At 41.8% G+C, this 24,098-nt stretch overlaps 1 protein-coding gene across 1 annotated transcript in view; it reads left to right on the top strand.

The window, feature by feature from the left end:
* The window catches only part of DEGS2 (delta 4-desaturase, sphingolipid 2), a 31,969-nt gene extending 7,896 nt beyond the window's left edge, over positions 1-24,073 (top strand). Inside the window, exons 2-3 of the mRNA XM_084631264.1 lie at positions 10,022-10,764; positions 21,160-24,073. Of these exons, the coding sequence (XP_084487390.1) occupies positions 10,022-10,764; positions 21,160-21,306 (890 nt within the window). The 3' untranslated portion in view covers positions 21,307-24,073. The remainder of the gene's footprint in view (positions 1-10,021; positions 10,765-21,159) is intronic.
* Positions 24,074-24,098: the final 25 nt, after the last annotated feature.

Here is a 24,098-nt window from a genome sequence, read left to right as displayed (position 1 = left end):
GAATTTTTTCATTTGAAACTTTTCTGATGAAATGTTCTCTCTCCTGAAAGAGAACTTTAACAGAAAAAGTTAGTGGTTTTTAAATGTTCCAATTTTTCAACAAAATTCAAAGAAAAATGAAAGTTGTGTTAGTCCGCTCTTTCTCCCCCACCCCCATTTCCATTTCTTTCCTTTTTTTTTTTTTTCCATTTTTTCAATGAAAAGGGATGTTTGGGCGATGGTGACAGAAAAATAAAAAAATTCAGACTTCAAAACATGCTCACTATTTTCTGACCATCTCGTCTTGTGAGCCAGTAATGTTCACCCTCCACAATTGGTACTAACTGCCCATTGCTCAGAAAGTGAGTTTCAAGATTTTGATTATACAATATAGGTTCTGTCTACCTGATGGATAGACTTTCACTCTATCTTATGTCACAGCAGCACAGTTCAACAGGTCTGGAACTGCTGACCATCCCATGGTGTAACTCTTCATACCTGAACAGGGGCAAAGGAGGAACTGGACTTGCTCCCTTAGCCTGTTTGTGCCCCTTCTTCCCCTCCCCCCATCTCTTGCTTTCATTTTTGCCCTCTGTTTGAATTTAATTGCTCTTATTCTCCAATTTTTCTTCATCTTATTCTTTTTCCCTTTTTTTTGTAATGTCTCCTTTTCTTTTTCTTTTCCCCTCAGCCTCCTGAGGTTCTGTTCCTACCCATTATTCTCCTCCTTCCTTTTGTCTTTCTCACTTTCCCTCTCCTCCTTATGGCTATCCCATTATTTGAGAGCTGACAACGTGCCTGGTGCTGTATCCCATACAGACTAGAAATATCTTCACTTCTTCCCCCTGCCATGTAGTGTTAAGGGTAGTGGAAGCCGTTGCTGACTCCTTCTACTTGCTTCCTACTTCATATTTTACCTTTATACTCTATAGCATAAGACAGATAATTTGTAGAGAAGAGAAAGGACACAATCAGCCAGTGGTCATGCAGGGCTTCATACAGGTCAATATTCTACTCTTCCTGATGAGATATGGGCTAGAAGGTATGGTGCAGTCCAGGAGATGTCCTATGTTTGCAACCAGGTATAATGAGATTGAAACCCATCCTGACTCCAGGATGTGCTGTGTCTATCACTACCTGGCCCAGACTGTTTTCACCCACAGTGCGTGGTGCCAATTCTTAATTGTAAGATAGAGAACATCATTTAAAAATCAGTAACTCAAACACCATGAATGTTAGTTTCAGTTAGATAAAGGCATCCAGATAGCACAATGAGCAGAATATTAAGGCCTTGATAGAATGAGACCTCACTTGCATGCATGATCAAGTCTAGTTTATAAAACCATTCTAATAAACTTTACTGGAGAATGGTGTTTTGCTTCACAGAACTTACTTTAAAAGAACAGAGGTGCTTAAATACAGCTGAGATAAAGACTGAATCAGTTAACCTTGCCAGTGGCTGGCTTTGAATGTTATAGCTGAAAGTGATTTACCTTTTAACTCTAAATCTAATTACCAGGTCTCTAGGAGGACAAATTCATTTTGTTTCCTGTTAAGGAAAACAGTGTAATTGATGCACAGTTAACCAGTGGATCTCTTTGCCAGGGGATGTTGTGAGGGCCAAAACTATAATTGTGTTTTTGTTTTTTTAAATATTAGAAGTTCATAGGTCCATCAATGGTTATTAGCCAAGATGGTCAGGGATACAACCCCATGCTATGGGTGTCCCTAAGCCTCTGACTGCCAGATGCTGGGACTGGATCACTTGATTGCCCTGTTCTGTCCATTCCCTTTGAAGCATCTGGCATTGGTCACTGTTGGAAGACAGGATGTTGGGCTAGATGGACCATTGGTCTGACCCAGTAGGGCATTCTTTTGCTCTTACTAGAAGTCTTTTTTGTGAAAGAGACTTATGCCTATATGTGCAGCACTACAGTGGCACAGTTCTAGTACAGATGGTGAAGATGCTGTATGCCGACGGGGTTGAGCTTTTCTGTTGACATAAAAAAACCACTTCTGTGAGCAGCATACGCTGTCGACAGGAGAACCTCTCCCGCTGACATAGCATCGTGCACACAAGTTCTTATGTTTGTGTAACTTGGGTGTGAATGAGCAACATACGTTTTGTTGACTTAGGCTGTAGTGTAGACATAGCCTTAGCGAGCAAGTGCAAGAAATCACCATTGCTTTCTGGTGTCTGACTTTATGGTTGAATCATTGGCATAGAGGCTATTTGGCTGCTGTGTCTACACTAGCAATTTTGTTGGTGCACCTTACATTGTTCAAAGGTGTGGAGGAAAAAAAATACCTTGAGCGGCAAGTTACACCCCCCAGAAGTGCCACTGTGGACAGCATTATGTCAGCAGGAGACTGTCTCCCGCTGACATAGCTACAGACGCTTAATGGGGGTGGTTTAATTATGTTGATGGGGGAGCTCTCTCCTGTCAGCATAGAGTGGCTACACAGGAGATCTTACAGCAGCACAGCTGCATCGGTATGTGGCCTAAGGCTGTTTTTACTATGTATCCTGTAGTACATTGGGCACCTTACTGTACCTAAAAAATACACCCTGTGATGAGTGAGTTCAAAGTGGCTGCTGTTGACACTCGTATATTATGCTTCACTCATGGAGACTTTACAGTTTGTCTTCACTGATTCTTTTCATCTGAAATAAACCACCCCAACTGAAAGCCCAGATATGTTTAGGGAACATCACAACCAACCTCTCATTTAGACTAAATATTTATTTTATTTGACTTGCTCAAATTAAGACCAACTGAAGTTCAGATTGTAAAAATGTTCCTTGCTTTTGTATATTTTGACTCTTGAGTGACTTTTCAGGAGTATTTAGGCTAGTTTCCTACATTTTTGGTCCTTGGTCTCCTAATAGCAAATACTTTTCTAATTATAGTACCTGAAGTAGTACTGGCTTTGCTCTCTCTCAATATCAAACTGTCGCTTTTGGGCCAACATTAAGAACACAAAATCACCACAAACATCCCATGGTTGCAGTGTCTCTTGTCACTCAACAGCACACCTGGTGGTTAATTAAAAGTTGTATTGAGGGTTTCTGAACGGAATCTATCCAGTCCTCATCTGGTCCAAGAGCTCTACAAGGGAATAGAGAAATTAGGAGATCCTTGGCCACCTATGGCGGATATATTGCCTCACCTAGGCCAAAATGGGGGTGGGGGAAGGGAGTTTAATGGTTGGTGAGTGCAATATTTCTGTATCTAAAGTCTTCTGGTTTATCATGATACATTATGTGGTGATAGTATCCCCAAGATAGCATGCTGGGGGTTGTGGGTGAAGGGAGGGATTAAAACACAAAAAAGGGTTTGTTCGTTCTGGTGAGCTGCTGAAAAACAGTCTTTTCATGAGAGAATGAAGTGAAAATACATTTACTTTGATCCTTCTTCCATATAAATACCAGATCAATTAAAGGGCGCAGCAGTGTAGTAAGGTTAAATATGCTGTGCTTTTTGGTGCCTCTTATTTGTTCTGGCAGGGAGTCATTACAGAGTGACTTCATGTTTAACAGGGCACTGTCCAGGGGGCCCAGGTGTCACTGGTTTTTTTCCCCTTTTGCTTATAAGGCCCTTTGAAAGCCTGGTGTGGTGAGGAATGTCCTTACTTCCATTGCACATGCATGTTGCTGCTATTGTCGTTTAGTCCATGAGTCAAAGTAAAGAGACACATGACGGAATAAAACTTCCTCTCTCTGCTAAACACAAGTATAGTTCCAACCCCTACTTATTTAGAGCTCCCTTTCCTTACTATTGCCATAGAGCATCCCTTCTGTCTTTCTCTCTAACGTGCTGGGCATAATTATGCCACTATGTGAGCTTCTCATGTCAGCAAGGAGAAATGGCCCTATTGTCCTGCCATTTGCAGGCCTGATTGGATCTCCACCTCTTGTTCTGCATGTGAGAATGGACCACTTGCTCAGATCTCTGAGGCAACACTAGTGGGAGCCCAGAGCAAGAGATCAACTGCCATTATTGATGCAGAGAGGGAGCACAGAGCAGTAGCCTCTGCCAATATTAGTAGGTTTTATCCGCTATTTATTTCTTGCCATGTCGAAAAGACTTCTCCAACTGTAATTGGAAATCTCTATTTGTATAGCTATAATCCTGCCCTGCACCTATTTGGCTGAGGGGTCTTAGATATGGGAAGACTAATTCCACAGCACAAGTTTCACATATGACATTCATGTAACAAGATGACTGACTCTAATGTGCTACAGTATTTTCAAAACTGTTTTTGACTGGGGTGACCTCAGTGAGCAACCACTAGTTAATGACTTGTAGCCTACTAATGCTCCTCAGTCTGAACCTTTTTAAAGGGGTATTTTTAGGGTAAATGTCCTTAATTTTGTTGCTAGTAACTTAGATTATTAAAAGAAATAATTACAAAATGTTTTGTTTCCCATACACAAAGAACAGCCATCTACTCTCAGTGACCTTCATTGCATAAGGGAACCCTACAAAACAAAAATAAGGTGTCCACGAAAGAGCACAGTACCTGGAGGAGGCTACCTTTGAATACAAAATGGCAGGTAGCTCTGCAGGGAGGAGATGTCTCCATTCTAAAAGTGCAGTGGTTGGCACCAGGGGGCTACTACTCCTGAATGGATCTTTAATGGCTCCCAGTGGAGCAGATTACTGTCATACCAGTGAAAAAGGTCCACAGTAATTATCTTGCATACGTTACAGTTTAATTTGAGGAAAAAATTACACATGCAGTAAAGGGTTACATTAAGCACATAACTCCTATGTTCGACATTAAGAACTAATACGTTAAGAGCTATACATTCCTCTTAGTGAGCCTCTCTTTCACAAACATACACAAACAGGCTCTGTGCTAGCCTCATGCAGTTCCTGCTTGGCAAACAGAGAAAGTGGTTACCAATTCTATGGACAGCTTCTTCTCTCCAGGTCTGGTCTCCTCAGCCCTCTGGTCTGTCTCGGATTCCCTTGAGGCAAGGCCTTGGCTGCCTGGAGACCCTTCTGGTTCAGTCCTACTTGAGCCCATGGAGCAGAGTTTTGGCTACTCTGTCTAGCAGCATTGCTTCCTTAAGTGTTAATTAAGGAATCCCTCAACAGTAATTTAATTTGCTTGATTTTTATACTCTACATCCTCAAAGGAGTCACATGTCTTACAAGCATGCCCAGTGGGCGTGTGGCTACTAATTTTTACCCAATTAATACTTTAGGAGGAGACTGCAGAGTGGTGCCAACTGAAAATTACCACACATTCACTCCCTTAGCAATCATTCACTTCAGCCCCCTGCGTGATGTCCTTCAACAGGGTTGAGATGCCCTGGTCAGCCCAGGCTCCACTCAAGATGTTCTACACGTGTTGTTTGCTTTCAAGTGGACATATTTGCTGACTCAAAGATCAGTATTGATCATAAACGCAGCATGGAGGCAGTAAATTTCACCTCTGGCATTTGCCTGATGCTAAGAGAAGGATACTGCTCCCAAAATTCTCTTTTGCAGTTCAGTCATGTCAAGCCATGTTCTTACACCATTCAGTTAGTATGGCCACACCAATGTGGCACCATCCCAACACAGTGAAACCTTCCCTTACTTCCACTGTGCAATGCAAGTAGTCAGTGTTTGTTTAGTCACTTTTTCTAGTAAGGGTTTCAGACTCTAGTTCAGTGCTGTTTATATGTTTGAGCCAAAAATGCTGCAGGGTGTTAAAAGATCTGTTACCTCTAGAACTATTCACAGCCTTTCACACTGTACAAGCCCTTTTTAAGCAAAAAGCAAATTGAGAGAGGCTCTGACCAGCATCCCCTGGAGCTACTCTTGCTCTGTCTGTACTAATAATACCACCTACCATTAAGGATGCTTTACTAAGTTGCTGTGCTACAACAAAGGGCTGAAATGTCCATTAAAATGAGTTTTCCTACCTGTAGTGCTGCACAAGCAATTCAAGTAGCCTTATGAGATTTTCTTAAAGAACCATTGTTTCTGTTTAGGACACACAAAGGGCTTATAGCTATTGTTAGCCCACACAGGCCAAAGAACTTAGGCATCCATGAAAAGTTATCTTGGTAGTATCCCAGGCTCTGAATGTGTTACTTTTTCAAGTGAAAACGTTTAAGTTTTTTGTCTTCCTATGCCTGTTGGAATACCTTAGCCTGATTCATAAATAAATGTTGACCTTGTATAAAACACCCACTTTGACAAAGCTTTTCTTAGTCAGTGGATCTCATTCATCTGCATGTCGTCTTTTAGTTATGGTTAAACTGCAATTATCAATTATATTGACTATTCTAAGGGATGAAATTTATCCTTTATATTAAATTTGAGCCTCATTAGCATGTGCCATGATGTTTTGTATATGTCTGAGCAACAAAATAATGAATACTTTGCATGTGCTGCTCTCGTGAATCAGGAGGCCTTTTTAAGAGCCTTGTTACCTCCCCTTCTCCCCTTCCCCCTCCCCCCCCAACTGTATGTCAGTACAGCAAGCCTAGAAATCTCAGCTATTCTTTTCAATTCTATTATTTTCTGGCAGTGCAATAATGGCATAGGAGACTAAAAAGTATGTGAAAATTAGTCAACAAATGTTTGGCAGTATTAACCTAAGGACAATCTTTCTGTGCCATTAACTATTATGCCAGTATTTACTTCGGGGTTTCTCATGTACAGTGTTCCTGAAATTAACCACAATCTTGTTCCTAATCTAAATTTATACAGATAGTAAGGTACTTGTATTGACTGCAAGCTCTTTTCTGTACTTATTACTGTATCTTTCAATTCAATCAGTATGGCTTGATCAGAAAATGTTGCTTTCAGATGTGGTTGGTGCCTACATTCTAGTGCAAGGTATCATATATTGCACAATTGGTCAACTATTCTATTATCTCTTAAATATGTATGCAAAAATACTCTAAGCTACTAAATGGCTTTGAAATAATGGACAAGCATCTGAATTGTGTAACTATTCAGGAGATGCTTTCCTTTTAATACATGAGTAGACATTTTTCCTGTGGGTGTTTGCATTAGGTAGAAATGCACTGTATGTGGTTTAATGCCTGCAGTGGGCAATCTGACCAAAGGACTGCATGATGCCATCCTTCAGGATGAGATGTTATATGAAGGTCTTGTCTTAAATGCTGCTAGCTTTATACAGCACCTGATCAGTTGCCGACTTTCACAATAAGCTGAAAATCAAGCTAATCCCATTTCAAAACAAGCCAATCCCTAAGAACCCTACAGTCTGTGACCAGATTCCCGCGGTATGCAGTCTGGGACTGGTGGACCCGCTGTGCACCCCTGACTCTCTTCCCCCACCCTTGCCTCTGCTTGCCAGGAGCCAATTAAAAAAAAAGGCAACAAGCTACAAGCCAAAAACTAGCCAACAAGCAACTCACAAGCCAATTAAGCCAAAAACAAGCCCAATTTCTGCGTGTCTCTTCCTCCCTTAGAAACATAGAGGGTTTGGCATGTCTGCACGTAATACAATGGGGCCCTAGTCTGTAACTAGGGCTCAAATGTACTTTGGTAACAGGAATAAAAAAAGCGATGTTGCAAGCTTCTCAGGGCTGGGTGTGTCTTCCTATGTATTTGTACAGTGCCCAGCACAATGGGGCCTCTGGGAACCTCCACATTTTAAATAATACTGAATTAGAGATTATGGAAATTCACTTTTTCTATTTAATTGAATCTTTATTTTAGTACAAAACTTCCATATCCTGTATATGTTACACCTGTCACTGCTGCAAAGTCACAGAACTTATTTGCATTGCCTCCGATGTTTACAGTATCCACAGCAGCACTGTTCCACACCTTCATGAAATAGCAAATGTGGTGTAATGGTCAGATGACATTTTACTTGTCTAATTATAAAAATTCACCCATCACCCAGTGTGAACACATACAGTTTGCAGCCTCAGTTCCCAGATAAAGGAATTAATCCTGTAACTTTCCCCATGTGAGTTATACTTACTAATATGTATAGTGCATAAACGAAAGGCTCCAAAGATGGGTGATAAGGACATAGACTCCCATGTGAGGAAAAACTGGAAAGGATATAGGATTTCTTTAAAGAAGGGACCTAATAGGAGGCTATATTGAAATGGGGCATAAAGTAAATTGCACATTCTTGTGGTTTTTTCCTTTTGTAAATCAAGTGGACATTCAACAAAACCAGAAGGGAACATATTTAAACTGATAAAAGGAAATACATCTTTACATAAGTAACCTATGAATTCATTGCTGCATGATATCTTTAAACAAAAAGCTCCTTATGGTTCAAAATCAGACTATTAGCATGGGGGAGAACATCCAGAGGGGTGTGTGTGTGTGTGTGTTTTTTTTTATCCTATCTAACTATAACTGCCTTCTGTAGAATTTCTTGCACCTTTCCTTGAAGCATATGGTATTGGCCACTGTGAGATGTTACTGGGTTGCAGAGAGCAATTCTAACCCTGAGTTACTAATTTAACTCCTCTTCATCCTCAGTCAGTCTGACCTAATCCCACCCAATCAACCCTCCGGCTCCCAAGCAAGAGCATGAGTAGAGATTCCAAGATTTCCCCACAATATATTTAGTCAAATTAATCTGATTCTTTTGTTGTAAAGAATAAATCATAACTTATAGAATGGGTAATACCTTCTGGAAGAATCTGAATTCACGATCCTTATGTAAAACATACGGTGGTTTCTTTATTTTTCTTCAATAGTGATAATGTTAAAGTGCATGATGCTCCATGAATATCCACAGCTCCTGTTATGGGCACTTAAAGTGACAAATACTCTGCCTTTATAGAGCACCTTCATCCAAGGGTTTCAGTGTTCCCCAACAGCTAGTATTAACTGGAAATGCTGAGCACCATCAGTATCTTTGACTACACACTAATTCTATCCCATCATCATGTTGTGTAAATTGAGGGTTAGCAGCTAAAATAGAACTTCTTATAGGTATGCACCCAAAAGAGTAAAGTGCTCTAGGACACCCTGATCAATTGAAGGAGTATGTTGCCAAATACTTCTGATATAAAAGATGTAAAGTCTGTTCCTACCATATAACACATGTCTTGTAATGGATCCCTAATGTTGGAGCTACATATTCATAACTACTCCAAATTGGATTGGACAGAGCATTAGTAAATGTTCCGTTGGCAGCAATCTTGAACTAGCCTGGGGGATAATAGATGTCTTAGCTCTTTGTCTTCACAGCACCATGGAAAGATATTGCAATCGGAGCTATATCAGATTTAGCTATATCAGATTATTATGGATTTTTCTGGGTGGCATTCATACCTGTCCCTGGTATGTAACTTTACTAAGGCTAATGAACACAAAGATATGGAAATCTACCACTTATCTTCCTTCCTTTTTTTTTTTTCTCCTGATAATTATAACATTGGTTTCTCTTATGTCAGTGCAAACAAGGACTGGTTCCTGATATAACCATTGGTGATTTTTAAAAGGTCAGATTAATGAGTAAAATGCTTGGTTTTCCTCTTATTAGGGCCTGTACAAAAGAGCACAAAAGTACTCTCTATGGATGTGTCTTGTGTCCAATATTCTGCCCCCCTGTTAGCACCCCTGGTTTGTGGGTGTCAAAACACCTCTGTCTACTTTGGGGTCCATTCTGTGGGTCTACCATCAATCTGCTGTTATCCAGAACAGAGAAATGACCATCAGATCAGGTTAAGTAGCCAAGTGAGTGACTCACTTGACACAAGGTGCTCCTTAAGTTTTTACTTTAGTGGCTCTTAGGATACAACCACACATTTCCCATCCCACTTCCCAGTGCACATGGTACCAGGGACCAGACACCAGGGCTGTACACTTGCTCAAGAGGCTTGGTGCAGGATAACAGTGTTTGAAACTACTCTTTCAGTAGGGTTAATGCACACCACATGGGAGTAATTCTGTACCTGTGCATTACTTTCAGCAAGACTAGGCCCCTGTGCATAAACTTAATGGAAGAAATCAGAGAGGAATGCAAGTGGTGACCATGCTTACTTTCCTGATACTTAATGAGTTTTTTGTTTTTGTTTTCTCCCCCCTTTCAGCCAAATATCCAACAATTAAATCTCTAATGGGACCAGATCCCCACTTAAAATGGATTGTATCTGGAATGGTGTTGACACAGCTTCTAGCCTGCTACTTGGTGAAAGATTTATCTTGGAAATGGATTTTCTTTTGGGCTTATGCTTTTGGGGGCTGCATCAATCACTCAATGGCGCTAGCAATCCATGATATTTCACACAATGTTGCCTTTGGTAACAAGCAGGCTAAGTGGAATAGATGGTTTGCAGTGTTTGCCAACCTGCCAATTGGACTTCCTTACTCCGCCTCCTTCAAGAAATACCACATTGACCATCATCGATACCTTGGTGGAGACGCTTTGGATGTGGATGTTCCAACTGACTTCGAAGGCTGGTTCTTTTGCACTCCATTTCGGAAATTTATTTGGCTCATCCTCCAACCACTCTTCTATGGCCTGAGACCTCTTTATGTGAACCCCAAAACAGTTACTCAGATGGAAATATTTAATGCCCTGGTACAATTCTCTATTGATTTTATAATCTACTACCTATGGGGCCTGAAGCCTGTCGTTTATTTAATATCGGGCACGTTACTTTGCATGGGTTTGCATCCTATTGCCGGGCACTTCATAGCAGAACATTACATGTTCTTAAAAGGCTATGAAACCTATTCTTATTATGGACCTCTCAACTGGATCACCTTTAATGCAGGCTACCACATGGAGCACCATGATTTCCCTAGCATTCCTGGATGCAAGCTGCCAATGGTAAGCATATATGTGGATCCTTGTAAAAGTTGCTAGAGCAGTTTAATTTGGAATGGCGTGTATTATAGCAATAGCCACTTTTAACTAAGGCTAAAGCACATCTTTCAACCTGCCAAAGGCCACTGTGGGAGAATATAGAAGTTAGAGCCAGAAATGGGAGTGTGTGTGTGTGGGGGGGGGGGGGGGAGGTTTACACACAAACAGTGCAAGGGGGTTTAACAATATGATTTCTTTTGCATGGAAAAACATTACCTAAGAGTTCCAACTCTTCGACTTATTGTGGTGTGTATAGCAGTGGTTCCCAAAGCTGGTCCTCCTCTTCTTCAGGGAAAGCCCCTGGTGGGCCAGACCAGTTTGTTTACCTGCCGCGTCCGTAGGTTCAGCCAATCGCAGCTCCCACTGGCCGCGGTTCGCCGCCCCAGGCCAATGGGGGCTGTGGGACGTGGCGTGGGCCAAGGGACATGCTGGCCACCCTTCCTGCAGCCCCCATTGGCCTGGAGCGGCAAACTGCGGCCAGTGGGAGCTGCGATCGGCTGAACCTACAGACGCGGCAGGTAAACAAACTGGTCTGGCCCGCCGGGAGCTTTCCCTGAACAAGCAGCAGACCAGCTTTTGAGAACCACTGGTGTACAGTATATGTGCAATGGTGGAAATAGATGAGTAGGTTTTTATGGGATGGAGGTACATCTATGTCTAAAATGGTGCCCTTCATATATGGGCAGGGGCACCGGAATGGGGGGCAGGGGGCCATGGCCCGCCCCCACTTTTACAAATGAGAAGGGGCGGGGCCTCAGGGGTGGGGAAGGGACTGTGCGGGAGGGCAGGGCCATGGTTTGGGCATTCATGCTGCCCCCCCCCCGAGAGCTTCCGCTGCTCCTGTATATGGGGATAGCTGAGATGTCCCCATGTCTGCCGCGTACACTAAGTTGGCAATGGAACATCCTACTCTGCATACCAGATGCTGAGGTGGCTCAGATTATTTACATTTAGTGTCAAAATCCTCTTTAGCTGTTCTTGAACAGGACCTGTGAATAGCTTAAAAATGAGTTGGTTGCTTCTGTGTAAACTAAAAACAGCAGCAATTTATCAAGTGGAACTTGTCCAGTGATCACATCACCAGTTGAGTTGTAAAGAAGTGTAACTGCAGACCCTATGTTTAGTGCTGAACAGAACATGAGGGCTTGGCTTGGGTTCAGCCTGACTGAGCTTACCAACTTGACACAGACAACAGGGCAAATTAATGGAGTAGCTGATACGGGACTTGCTAAAGTATTAGAGGAGGGGAATGTGATTAATGCAAATCAACATGGGTTTATGGAAAATAGATTGTCACAATGACTTTTTTTTATGAGATTACAAGTTTGGTTGATAAAGGTAATAGTCTTGACATAATATACTTAGGCTTCTGTAAGGGGTTTGACTTGGTACTGCATGACATTTAGATTGAAAAGCTAGCACAATATAAAATGGTATACATTTAAAATGGCTAACCGATAGTTACATTTTGAAACCTATAAACAAGGACTCATAATTGAATGGGTATGTTTCTAGTGGGGTCCTGCAGGGAACAGTTTTTGACCCTATGCTATTTAACACATACCTGGAAGAAAATCATCACTGAAAGTTGCAGATGACCCAAAAATGGGGGGAGTGGCAAATCAGATTGCTCTGAATTAATGACCTATCTGGATAGCTTGGTAAACTGGGCGCAAGCAAACAATATAATATTTTAGTATGGTTCAAAGTAAATGTACACATCTAGGAGCAATGAATGTAGACCATACTTACATAATGAGGGACTCTGCCCTGGAAAGTAGTAACTCTCTGAAAAAGATTTGGTGGTCATGGGGAATAATCAACTGAACATGAGCTGCCAGTGTGATGCTGTGGCCAAAAAAGTTAATGCAAACCTGTGGATGCATAAACGGGGGAACCTAGGAGTAGAAGTTTTTTACCTCTGTATTTGGCACTGGTGCAACTGCTGGTGGAATACTGTCCAGTTCTGGTGCTCACAATTCAAGAAGGCTGCTGATAAACTGGAGAGGGTTTAGAGAAGAGCCGTGAGAATGTTTAAAGAATTATAAACCTGTCTTACAGTGTTAGACTCATGGAGCTAAATTTTTTTTGTTTAACAAAGAGAAATTTAAGGGGTGACTTGATTAGTCTAAAGTATACATGGGGAATGAGTATTTGATAACTAGCTTTTCAATCTAGCAGATAAAGTTTTAACATGATCCAATGGCTGAAAGAGGAAGCTAGACAAATTCAGACTGGAAATAAGATGAATGTTTAACAGTGAGGGTAATTAACCATTGGAACAACTTACCAAGGATTGTGGTGGATTCTCCATCACTGATCATTTTTAAATCAAGATTGGATGTTCTTCTAAAAGATCTGTTCTAGGAATAATTTTGAGAATGTTCTATAGCCTGTGTTCTACAGGTCAGACTAGATCACAGTGGTCCCTTCTGGCCATGGAATCTATTTGAACCTTTGAAAACACAGTTCAGAGACACAGGCCAAAAGTGACTAGTGATTGTAGATGCTTCAGTTATAGGTCCCCAAAACTGGAATGTATGAAATTGGCTTGATGTTCAGAAAGTGCAAGTATTCACTGTCTGAAAATCCAGCCATGTTTATATGTCTAAAATTAGACTTCCAAGAGTTGACTACCTAAGTCCAGGGCCAGGGATGGCTTTGCCTTGGTCTCTGTTTTGTTACAAGTTGCCTAACAGCTCTTCTTGCTTTGGTGGTTGATGCTGGGCTTTATGGAAGAACCCCTTTTAGGAACAGATTCAAATGTGGAATATTTGGAGGCTTTATGTACAGGCCAACAGGAGAGAAGGATACAAAAGGAGTGGTGAAGCTGAGGCAAAGTTATGGCATGGACTCCACTTTACTACTGTTTACTGCAGAGAACTCTGGTGTTCTCCATATTGGTTCAAGCACCACTTTATGCTTGTAAATGCTCTGTCCATCCAAGTACTCCTGACACTTCACAAGCATCCCCATGACTGTTGTGGGCACACTGAATTTGAGCAATCCTTGTGCATGACTCCTCCCTGTTGAGGCTCAATGCGAGCTACTTCAGTGCTGGTGTCTGTGGGGAAGTGCAGGTGTTACTCTTCAAGTGGCTTTCCATGCCTGCTCCAAAGTGCTCTTGCCCTTCAGGTGATGGCTCTGTAACCTGTGCCTGGAGTAGGGTGGTGACAGACCCCAAATCAGTCAAGTTAGTCTTCAGCTGGTCTTGGCTCCCTCAAAGCTTCCCTGCTTCCAATGAGAAGAATGCAGGACACAGCCTTCCTGAAAGTAGCTTTAATTTTAAAGTTTTGATTGCAATTACCTTTATTGATCATGCTTTAAAATGTGAATATAAAGATATCATCTGCTTCTGCAATAGCCAAGCAGAGTAAGGTTAGTGAGTACATTCTGCACACACAAACAAAATAGTGTTGTTCCATAAGTGAATGTGTGTACTTCTGCTGGGGGGGCCCCTCGGGTTGGCTGTGAGGCACGTGTTCCAGACTAGTGAGACCTGAAAAAGGGACACCTACAAAAACAGTAATGTGACCCCTGCCTCTTCATGGCACTCCAACCACTGGTGCCTCTTCCCACCTCTTCACTGAGGTGGGGGGAGGAGTGGAGAGGAGCCCACTGTATAAAATGGGCAGGTGTGGGGTGGTGTGAAACTAGCGGGGAGTCATGGACTTGTCTGGAAGCATGTCCCACTTGCAGGTCAGTGTGTACAGACTACTCTGGTTTTTGGAACTTAGAAGGAGATGAATATGTTGTGATTATGACAAATTTTTAAAGCTATTGCACATTGGAGCTGGCAGAAAACTTTCCGTGGATGTCTTTGACAGAAAATAGCTTTTGGCAGATGTGGAAATTTTTGCAAGCTAAACTTTTTTTTTTTTTGGTAGAAATTTTTGACTTTAATTAGAAAGATCAAAACTGAACTTTTCCCTTCACTCTTCAGTTACCAAAAATGCTAGAGACCTACTTTAAACATTAATTTTTGCAGGGAAAGTATGTTTTGTTTTCTTCTACCAGCTCTATTGCACAAAATTCACAACATTGGCAAATACATTTTTGTTTCTAATTTCTATTTTAACAGCAAGCACCTGACCCACCTGGAGCATCCCTGTCCAAAGGCAGTAGCTGGACTAGTTATAATGAGCTTAAACCTAGCTTTCTCAAGGGAATAACTCCTGGCTCTCAAAGTCTTGTGTAACTTTGTGGGCAGGACAACCAATGGAAGGAGCCATTGGAACAGGCCAAATATGTAGGTGATATAGTATTGCATATGGTCAGAGTGGTTATATTGTACCTGCTTTATATTAATAAGCATTCAGGGCTTTGGGCACTACAAAAACCCTTCAGTTCAACAGATCAAAGACTAACAAATGCATGCTGCACCTGCTCCAGGGAGCCGTGATAAAATTATGGGATATATCACAATGCACAATACTGCAACAGTTGGAGGGACCATTTTGTGCACATGCTGCACTGGCTCACTTAAAGGAGACAGGCTAGGATGGAATGAGTGGCCCTCAAAACACTCTGCTGTATTGATGGTTGAAAAATTGTACTGATTTCTTGAATACAATTTCAAGAAATGTTACCACATTCAGATAAAACTTACTTCATTAGGTCTACTTAACTGCAGTGCTTAACCTTGGACTTGTTAAATCCTCTAATATAGTTGGTCCTTTTAGATGTAGAATCTCTAGCTTTATCTATCAGCAAGTACAAAATGGGAGCTGTTTGAGTATGATCAGGTCTCGCACATAATGGGGAAATGAGGGAATAAATGGACCTTGTACTGCACTTTCATTTGTTTATCAGAAATTGATATTTAGCTTCATCTACCACAGATGGCTCATTCAGAATGGCCCAAGCAACATGTTTGCCACTGGAAAAACCTGTATCAGTGTGACCCTCAGAAGATCTCTGAATAGAAACAGAAAACATTAGGCTAGGCTGTAACCTAGTAGCCGTTAAAATGGGAGCCTCCTATGATGGCAGCAGAACTCCTTTCCTCCTTCAATCAGCTTTGGGATGACTGCTTTTCTTGTACACCATGAAATTAGTATCCTGTCCTGAAGTACCAATTTTGAAGAAAAACATGTTCTGCTCAAGGCTGGCTAGTCTTTGTGTGAATTTTTTTTTCACTGTCAAATTTAATAATATTGCATTCTTTTCTGACCAGGGGAAGAAAGATCCATTCTGCTTATCTGTAGAGTTAACACCCTTGTAAAAATGCTCCAAAGGCTAACGCAAGTCTTTCCCACCCCTAGCATTAGAAAACAAGATCCTGGGTATTACCTGAGGCAAAGGAGTTATTCATAAAACTTGAGGGGGAAGTACTGGGCAGGAGGTGAAACCAGATTTCCTAGATTGACAGCCTCAGAATAACTCTAGTAGCTGTGCTTGTTTGAAGCACAAGTTTAAATTGACAGCAGAAGCAGTGGAATTAGCTGGCTTTTTACGCATACCTTAGAACTATCCAGTTGCTCACAGCTAGCTTATGATCTACTTTTATCACTGTTTGCTTTCTACAGCACCCACGCACCATAGGGTACAGGGCTATAACTGGAGCTCTTAGACGCCACTGCGATTCCAGTGCTTTAGTACAGCTGTATTCATCACTTTCCAAAGTAAGTGCTTTAGTAGTGCTGAAAGTCTAAGGAAAGACGAGGAGGAGGAGGAGGAGAAGGACAACAAAGTCCCTGTCTCAGTGCTTGCAAGAACTTTAAGAGAAGAGACATCCGTTGGTTAAAGGGGGAGCACAAGCAAACAACACAGTACAGCTTCGGAGCATGAGCACTGGCCTCACCATACCACCTGCCAACTAGTTATCCAGCCTCTTGTAGACATTAGGGCGATGCTTCAGGCTGCTGTAGTGCCTTCCACTTGAAGGTAGCAAAACTCTCTACAAACACCAACCAGTTAAGCCTCACACCAGCCCTCTGAGGAAAGGGAGTATTGGTATACCCATTTTACAGATTTGGGGGGGGTCCTGAGGCAGAGATGTAAAGTAACTTGCCCAAGATAATGCAGGAAGCTAGTGGCACAGCCAGGAATAGGAGTTGGGCGTTGACTCCCAGTCCTATACTTTAATCACAATGCCTCCATTTTCTTTGAGATAATGGGAATGCAATCAAATGAAATTAATACTGTGGACTACTGCCCTCGAGTAATACTATAGCAGATGTTAAGTGACTGGAAAGATAACTATTATAGGGTACCTGTCCTTATCTGCATTATCAGGCCAGAGTACATTTAATAGCACTTTAACTTCAGTTTGCTGATCTGTCAGTGTTTGTTATGGTTTTAAAATAAAACTTGCATTAAAATACGCTTCCTTATGTCTAAATCAATGTACATGGTTCATGTTTTGTGATGCTGTTAGCATAGACAACTAAACATGCTCACTGTTTTCATGTTGGATTTCTTTATAGGGGTAGTTCGTCAACAAACATTACAAAGCAGAACTGCACAGAACTTCGGTGCTTTTATTTCAGTGCACTTTCCAGTAGGTCACAATACAGGAAATAGGCCATCAGACTTAACCCTCAGAATGCTGGTGTTTTCCAGACACCAGCTAATCAATGTTTAGGACATGGAGTACGGTACATCTGCAGTCTGTAAGTGCTGGATAAAAAGCAGGGAAGTTGAGTGTCTAGATATCATGAACTTTAATCCTCCAATAAGAAATATTGGCTTTGTAGATAATTCCTTAAATCTAATACTACTGTTCAAACAGATATATTTTAAGGTAAGGTTTCTAAAGCTCGATGCTTCGTTCTCTCTCTCTATTGGTACCAGTCCCAGAGGCGTACTGATGCTGCTACTCGTGCCCCGGGGTCGGTTATAGGACTGCCCTTCCTAACTGAACTGGTGGGATGGAACTGCTTTATGCACAAGCTGGGTCCACGGTAGACCAGCCAACTCATGGTGCCATTTTGCCCTACAGCCACAGTGAGGCTGCTCTAAATCATTTTAGTATGTCCCCTAGGTACCAATCCTGCAGAGCCTGGCTCTGCTCTCAGAAACAGTGGGTCTCTGGGAGATATAAAGCCGCCTTCCCCATGCAGAGTGGGACAACATTGGGAAAACTTTCTGACTCATTAGTGCTATTCACATTAAACTGTTCCAGCCTAAATCCAGTTAGCACTAAACTGGGCTCTAACTTTGCTGGAAGCATATTTTACTGAACCCATATTTGGTGTGCTTATAAACTGTAGGGCCCTCTTACATGAGATGTTAGGAGCATATTAAGGGATGATACCATTCTGGGCACACTCAACTTGTGTAGCATAGACAGCCTGAGAGTTGCTATTTAAACTGATTGTTGAACAAAGCCAGCTGTGTTCAGCTCCCTTCAAAACATGGGCAGGAGTTTGTCAACATAGCAGGATGCTTAACCATGGGATCAGAGAACAATACAATGAGGAGCTTGATGCCTGATGAAAATTAAACAGCCTGTGCTCATACCCACATGGCAGCCAGTGGAAAATCCCAGTGCTTCAGGAAGTGGTGGTGATGCTTAATAGATAGCACTTGGTCTTTTTGGAACCACTGCCTTAGCATTAGGGTGAAGGAGGAGTGGTGAAGAGAAATATGCTGTTAGAGATGTAGACTCAGATGGGACATAAAACCAAGCTCCTGATTATCCAGGGCCATTTAAAAAGAAGCCCATGATAGTATTGCAAGAGTAAGGATGTTCCCTTGGTATCCTGGCCAAATCAGTTTACCTAAAATTCTCTCTCTAGTTTCACTAACCATCATATGCAGTTGCTTTTCCATGCCGGTGGTGGCTATATTTCAGTGGAGAGGGAGATAATCTAATAGTCTTAAAGGATTTTACACTTCCCAGAAGATCCCAGTGTGCTTTGCCAATGTAACTATTAATTGGTATTGCAGTAGCACCTAGAGGCTTGGGCTCTGGGCCCGATTTAGTAGACACCACATAATGATAAGGCTTGTCCCAAGGAGCTTACAATTTAAATGGACAAGACAGGGGCAAATGAAGGATTATCCCAATTTACAGAATGGGGGACAGGAATTGATTCACAGAGGGAGTATGATTTGAGATTAAGGTCATACAGGGAGTTCGTTGCAGAACCAGGGTGTAACTACAGCTCTCAAGAGTCCTAGGCCAGTACCTTACCCATTCAATCACCCTTTCCTGAACTGATACATGAATACCACATATGGGTCATGGTCACTGTTCCCTCTAAGCTGTGTGTGCACACACAGATCCTAAACCACACGCACACCACAAAACACTGTGCGTACAGAATTTTTTTGTGCACATGGCCTGTTAAAAATTAGAGGGAACATTGGCATGGTCACCATCTCTAGGGTGAAATGAAGGAACTGTTATAATACTGCATATCAGCCCTTCACAATAGCTTTAAAATAGGTTGTGAAGAATATTTTCTAATGGAAACAGTGGCATTTTTATGAGATGTCAGAATGTGATAACCAGAACTGGGTCTTAACCCTGGTGTCCTGGAACAATACCCTATCTCATGGGAGGTGTGTGTATTGTTCGTAAGGCTTGTGGATTGCTTTCAGCCCTTGCATTTATATAGCACTGTTCATCCAAGTCCTTATTAACATAGTAACTTCCTCTTTTCTTGGGTGTTGGGACTGTATTACACAATTCATGCTAAAGGAGAAGTATAAAAGCAGGTAAATGAATTTACAGTGTGACTAACACTGGTTTACACTTTAACTTTATCTGAGTTTCTTTCACTGAAGGTCAAAAACTTGCATATAAATAGCTCTATGGGAAGAATGGCTCATAAAAGCCCAAGTTTAAATGGGGGAAGGGATGGGGGAATTTTTATTGCATTTAACCTCGCTGGCTTTTAAATACTGGGTAATGTTTTGGAAGGAAATCTGCTTTCAGCTCCACTACTCTGCCTGGGGCACTATGGCCCTTGTTTGTCTAAAGGGCTGAGTTCAATTTAAAAAAATAAAAATCTGCCTAGATAAGAATAATCTTGGCCAGTTTGTGCAAACGCAGAGCAGCTCCACTGAGTCTCCTGCTGCTACACTCAAGTACGTGCAGAAACAGAGGGCTGAGCTGTTTGTTGGTAATAGCAACTGTATCACCACTGTATGGCTCGTGCTCAAGTTGCTATAGCGTCCCAATTCCATGAGTTCTTGACATCTCTTCCTTTTCCGGCTGTCCCTCCCCCCTGCAAAACCAACTCCCTGCCCCAGCTACACTTCAGCTGTTGTCTTCTCCCACTAAAAATCTTTAAAATGATTTTAAAAAAACTTGTTCAGATATCGTCACTTAAGGTTTACAGCCCCCCAAATGGAAACTCCGCTATATGGGAAGGGCAGCCTGCACCTACCTACAGCAATAGAGAGAGCACTTCTGAGAGCAGGCAAGGTGAATTTCTGTCACTCTGAGATCAGGTGTGCAGCTACAATACCAGTTAGTAATGGTGCACAGGGAGAAACAGAACTGTGGCCAAGCAGCACTCACTGTGTCTTCTGAACTGGTTTGATCTTTCACGGACTTGCCACTTGTTCTTGAACCCTTAATCATGTTCAGAAGTGGGTGGCACAAAATACATGAATTATGCTGTGATGGAGTCCTGATAGCTCAAAACAAGGCCTTGTTCTCATGATGAATCAGACTAATCCATGTCTCCCTTCCCTTCTCATAAAAGACTTAGTTCTGGCTGCTGAATTCTAGTCCCGTGTAACCAAAATACAAAGATTAGATTCAAAGCCATATATATATATATATATTTTTTTTCAAATTCTGGGGGCATGTTTGGACCAAACAGTTGGTTCTGTCCATTGGAGACTGAAGTTTCCAACTGGCCCTGGATACAGATCAGAGTTTTTTTGGTTTTTTTTTTTTTTTAACCAAAGTTCTAGAACCGGAACATCCCTGAATTCTTTATCAGGCCCGTGTCTACTGGAAAATTTAACGGGATGCCAGATTAGTTTGAGACTAAATTAACAGCAACTATTAAATAGGGAAACTTGAAGTGGTGCAGAATTTAGATGCTACAGCTAAACAGACTTTGGTTTCTGTAATATTTTTTTTTATTTCTAGTGCAAGCAAGGCTGTTGCTGGAGTATTTCAGTCATATAAAGTGGACTACTAAACACTGTGTGCAAAAATACTCAGAGGAAAATATGGAATTCTAGTTCAACATTTCTTTCCAGTAGAAATAGTTGTCAAAAATGCTACGTCATTCATAGTCATTCAGCAGATTGTGACATGGGATGCTTTTTCACTGAAAGACTTAATGGTGTGGATCTTAAAGTTACAGTGGGCAAGACACAATCTAAACTAGATACAGAAGAACCCCTGACAATGCAATGCTGGTTAAATGGGTCTCTTGTTCTTTTCAGGTGAAGAAGATAGCAGCAGAATATTATGACAACCTTCCTCAGCACCAATCTTGGGTTCGAGTTCTTTGGGATTTTGTTTTTGATGACACCATTGGTCCTTACTCACGGATTAAGAGAATATGCAAACTAGCAACAGAAAACCAATAGATTTGCTTTAGTGTCTTCATTAATAATGTTTAAAAAAAATCCAAAATTTGTGAACTTGAGTTTTCAGAGCTAAAAATGATCTGAAGTAATATTTCTATGCACTTACCTTTTCTGTAGTACTAAAGGTGATAAAATATTGAAGCAAACGACAGGCACTGTCTTTTAGAATACTGTAACTTTTATTAAAAGGATTTTTGCTTATGTAACATTGCTCTTTGGCAGGATATCACACATGTATGTTTATAGCAGAGGCTACATAGATTCACCATCCTTTGTACCTTGGTGAAACTTTTACATTTTAAATCCATATTAAACATTTTTTCCCCCTTTTCATCAGGATCATGCATGTGTGGTGGGTGAGATTCAATTTAGACCTGTCCTGGGGTACAGAATGCTTCTAAGCTTGGGAGGAATGAAGAAACATACTTCAAACAGGTGGTTGGCTTGCCTGAATAGGTCAATGCAAGCGGGAGGCAGCCTGGATTCAAGAGCAAACTCAACCTCTTGCTTCTTTGGATGGATGAGGGCTAGGGCTGTATTATACACGCTACTTTAAGTACAGTCATCTCTGAGCTACATCTTGGTTTCTGAGCAGATTACAGCTGGGTCAACAGCTGCTGCAATATTGCTGCCACATCATCTGGGATTGGGAAGGCAGGGACAGACCCAGAATGGAGTAGATGGGAAAAAAAGCTGGAATCTTATTGCCATGAGCAACACAATGGTATGGTCTGTCACATCTAGTGAAGTTATCTGGACAGTGACTGTACAAATGAAGCTGGAACTTCATTTCCTATTCTCATCTGTGTCAGATCAACTTAATCAATGTAGTGGAGAGATTGCTTTTCAGTTTGCCAAGCACACTCCCCTTGAGACATCAGGCCTGATGCTGTTGAACATGTGAGTCAGAATAAAACCCTGCTCATTCAACTTTCTCTGTAATTAGCTCTGCAGGGCTAACCTCCTTCCTGTGATGGTTGCAAGCATGATTCAATACATATAGTACATATGCATCTGTTGAATAAGAATGGTGCCATTATGATTGAGCACAGAACCATAGTCCAAGAGGAGATCAGCTATAGCCTTTCTGGGGCTAATGTATTCAGGGAAAAGCCATAAGCTTCTATTCTTTTGGAGGTGCAAACTGAGAAACAGGGTTTCTAATACCTTGAATTAACATCTTACAGGACAACTGCAGTATGTGCTGAACTGTTAACAGACTAGCTTAAGACTAAACTCTCTTCTACAATGTTATCTTACTTTAAAGTGTCGCTGAATCATTTTGTTTGTACAGAAAAACAAACTGTACATAAATGTCTAAACTTCTGCTATTTCTAAACATAATGCTCCCTCCATCCTGCTTCACTTGGTCTTGCTGCTTTCAGTTTATGGTATAAACTAGCATGGCAGATTTCTTAACCCTGCCTGAGAGACTTGTGGCAGATTGATAAACTGGATCTCTCTTAAGTAAACTTCTAACATTACAAGGCACCCTGACCCTCTCCTAATTTCTTGGCCGTCTTTGATTACTCTTGAGCAAACCATCCTTCCTCTGTTGTATCAGCTGCTACCTCATTACTTGCCTCTATGCTGCTTTTTCTGTTTTGCTATTAATTTAGCACTGCTCAAAGAGAGTCCAAAAGCCTCAATAAAATACTACATGCTCTTCAGCTGATTAGACTTCACTCATGAAATAAGAAGTTTGCACAGTTCAAGCGATCTGGGCTTTTAAAAAGCTGACTGCAGGAGCTACTGCTTCAGTCGCAATTGTAGGTGGGAAAAGACAGTTTTAATAAGAAGTGAGCTCAAACTGTTTGATTTCTCTCATGCATCAAAAAATGATCCAGGGCAGGAGGACAGAACAAGGATTCTGCTCTTGTAAATCTTAAACAGACCTAAGTTAGGAGAAATTCTCAAGCCTATACTTGGCTGAAAGAATGGCCCATACTTATTGCACAAGTAGTAAGAGCTGAGTGGGCAGGCAGTGCTGGACTACAGAAAATAAAGGTCAAGTACCAGGTACCAAGGTTGCCTCCAGGACTGCGGTGTGACAATGCAGAGGTTGAAATGCCCAATCTCAATTGGATTGTTGTCTAAAGGCAGCCTCTAGGCTTTGCCTGGAGTAGGGTCATGTGAGCAACCATGGGAAATTTTTAGATCATCAATAACTGCAACCATGCTGTTGCAGCTTTACTAACTGTCACCCACCCTTACTCTGAGTAGGCTGCAGCCTTCGTAAAAACAAAACAAAAAACCCTTTACAAATTAAAAGTCAGGGAATGGGGTTGGGGTTTTTGTGGGGGAGGAGGAGGAGGAGGGAGACAGGAAGTGAATGAGTGAGAGAGGGGAGGGGTTAGTGGTGATCTGAGTGGAGCAGTGGGACACTGGGACCAAGTACTGGTCAGTAAATGTTACTGATGATGATATGAGTTTGCAGGGCTGTGACAGACTCAGAGATGTGGTATTTCCAGATTCTAGTAGCCTGTTTGCAGTCTGGCCCTGGTCAACATGGACGGAGGGCAGAGGTAAGACTCTGTGCCTCAACTGCTGCAGGAAGATGGGGCTAGCAGCCAGCTGTTCCCCTCCTGGAGCTGCTGCTGCACCGCTGGCTTTGCACTGCTAGGAGTGGTCAGGGAAAGGGGAGCAGGTAATGAGTTGCCTGCTTGGACAGATTCTGAAATGCTGGTTAATGCTACATGGATGGGCCTCTCCTGCTTGTTTTATTAAAAATGAACGTTACGTGAGATTTCACAACATGCAGGCAGCCTTGCTCTTGTGTTCTCACCAGAGCC

This window comes from Lepidochelys olivacea (genome assembly GCF_965140295.1).
Source record: "Lepidochelys olivacea isolate rLepOli2 genome assembly, chromosome: 6".
NCBI classification, from domain to species: domain Eukaryota; kingdom Metazoa; phylum Chordata; order Testudines; family Cheloniidae; genus Lepidochelys; species Lepidochelys olivacea.
This window is presented reverse-complemented; position numbering and strand designations above follow the sequence as displayed.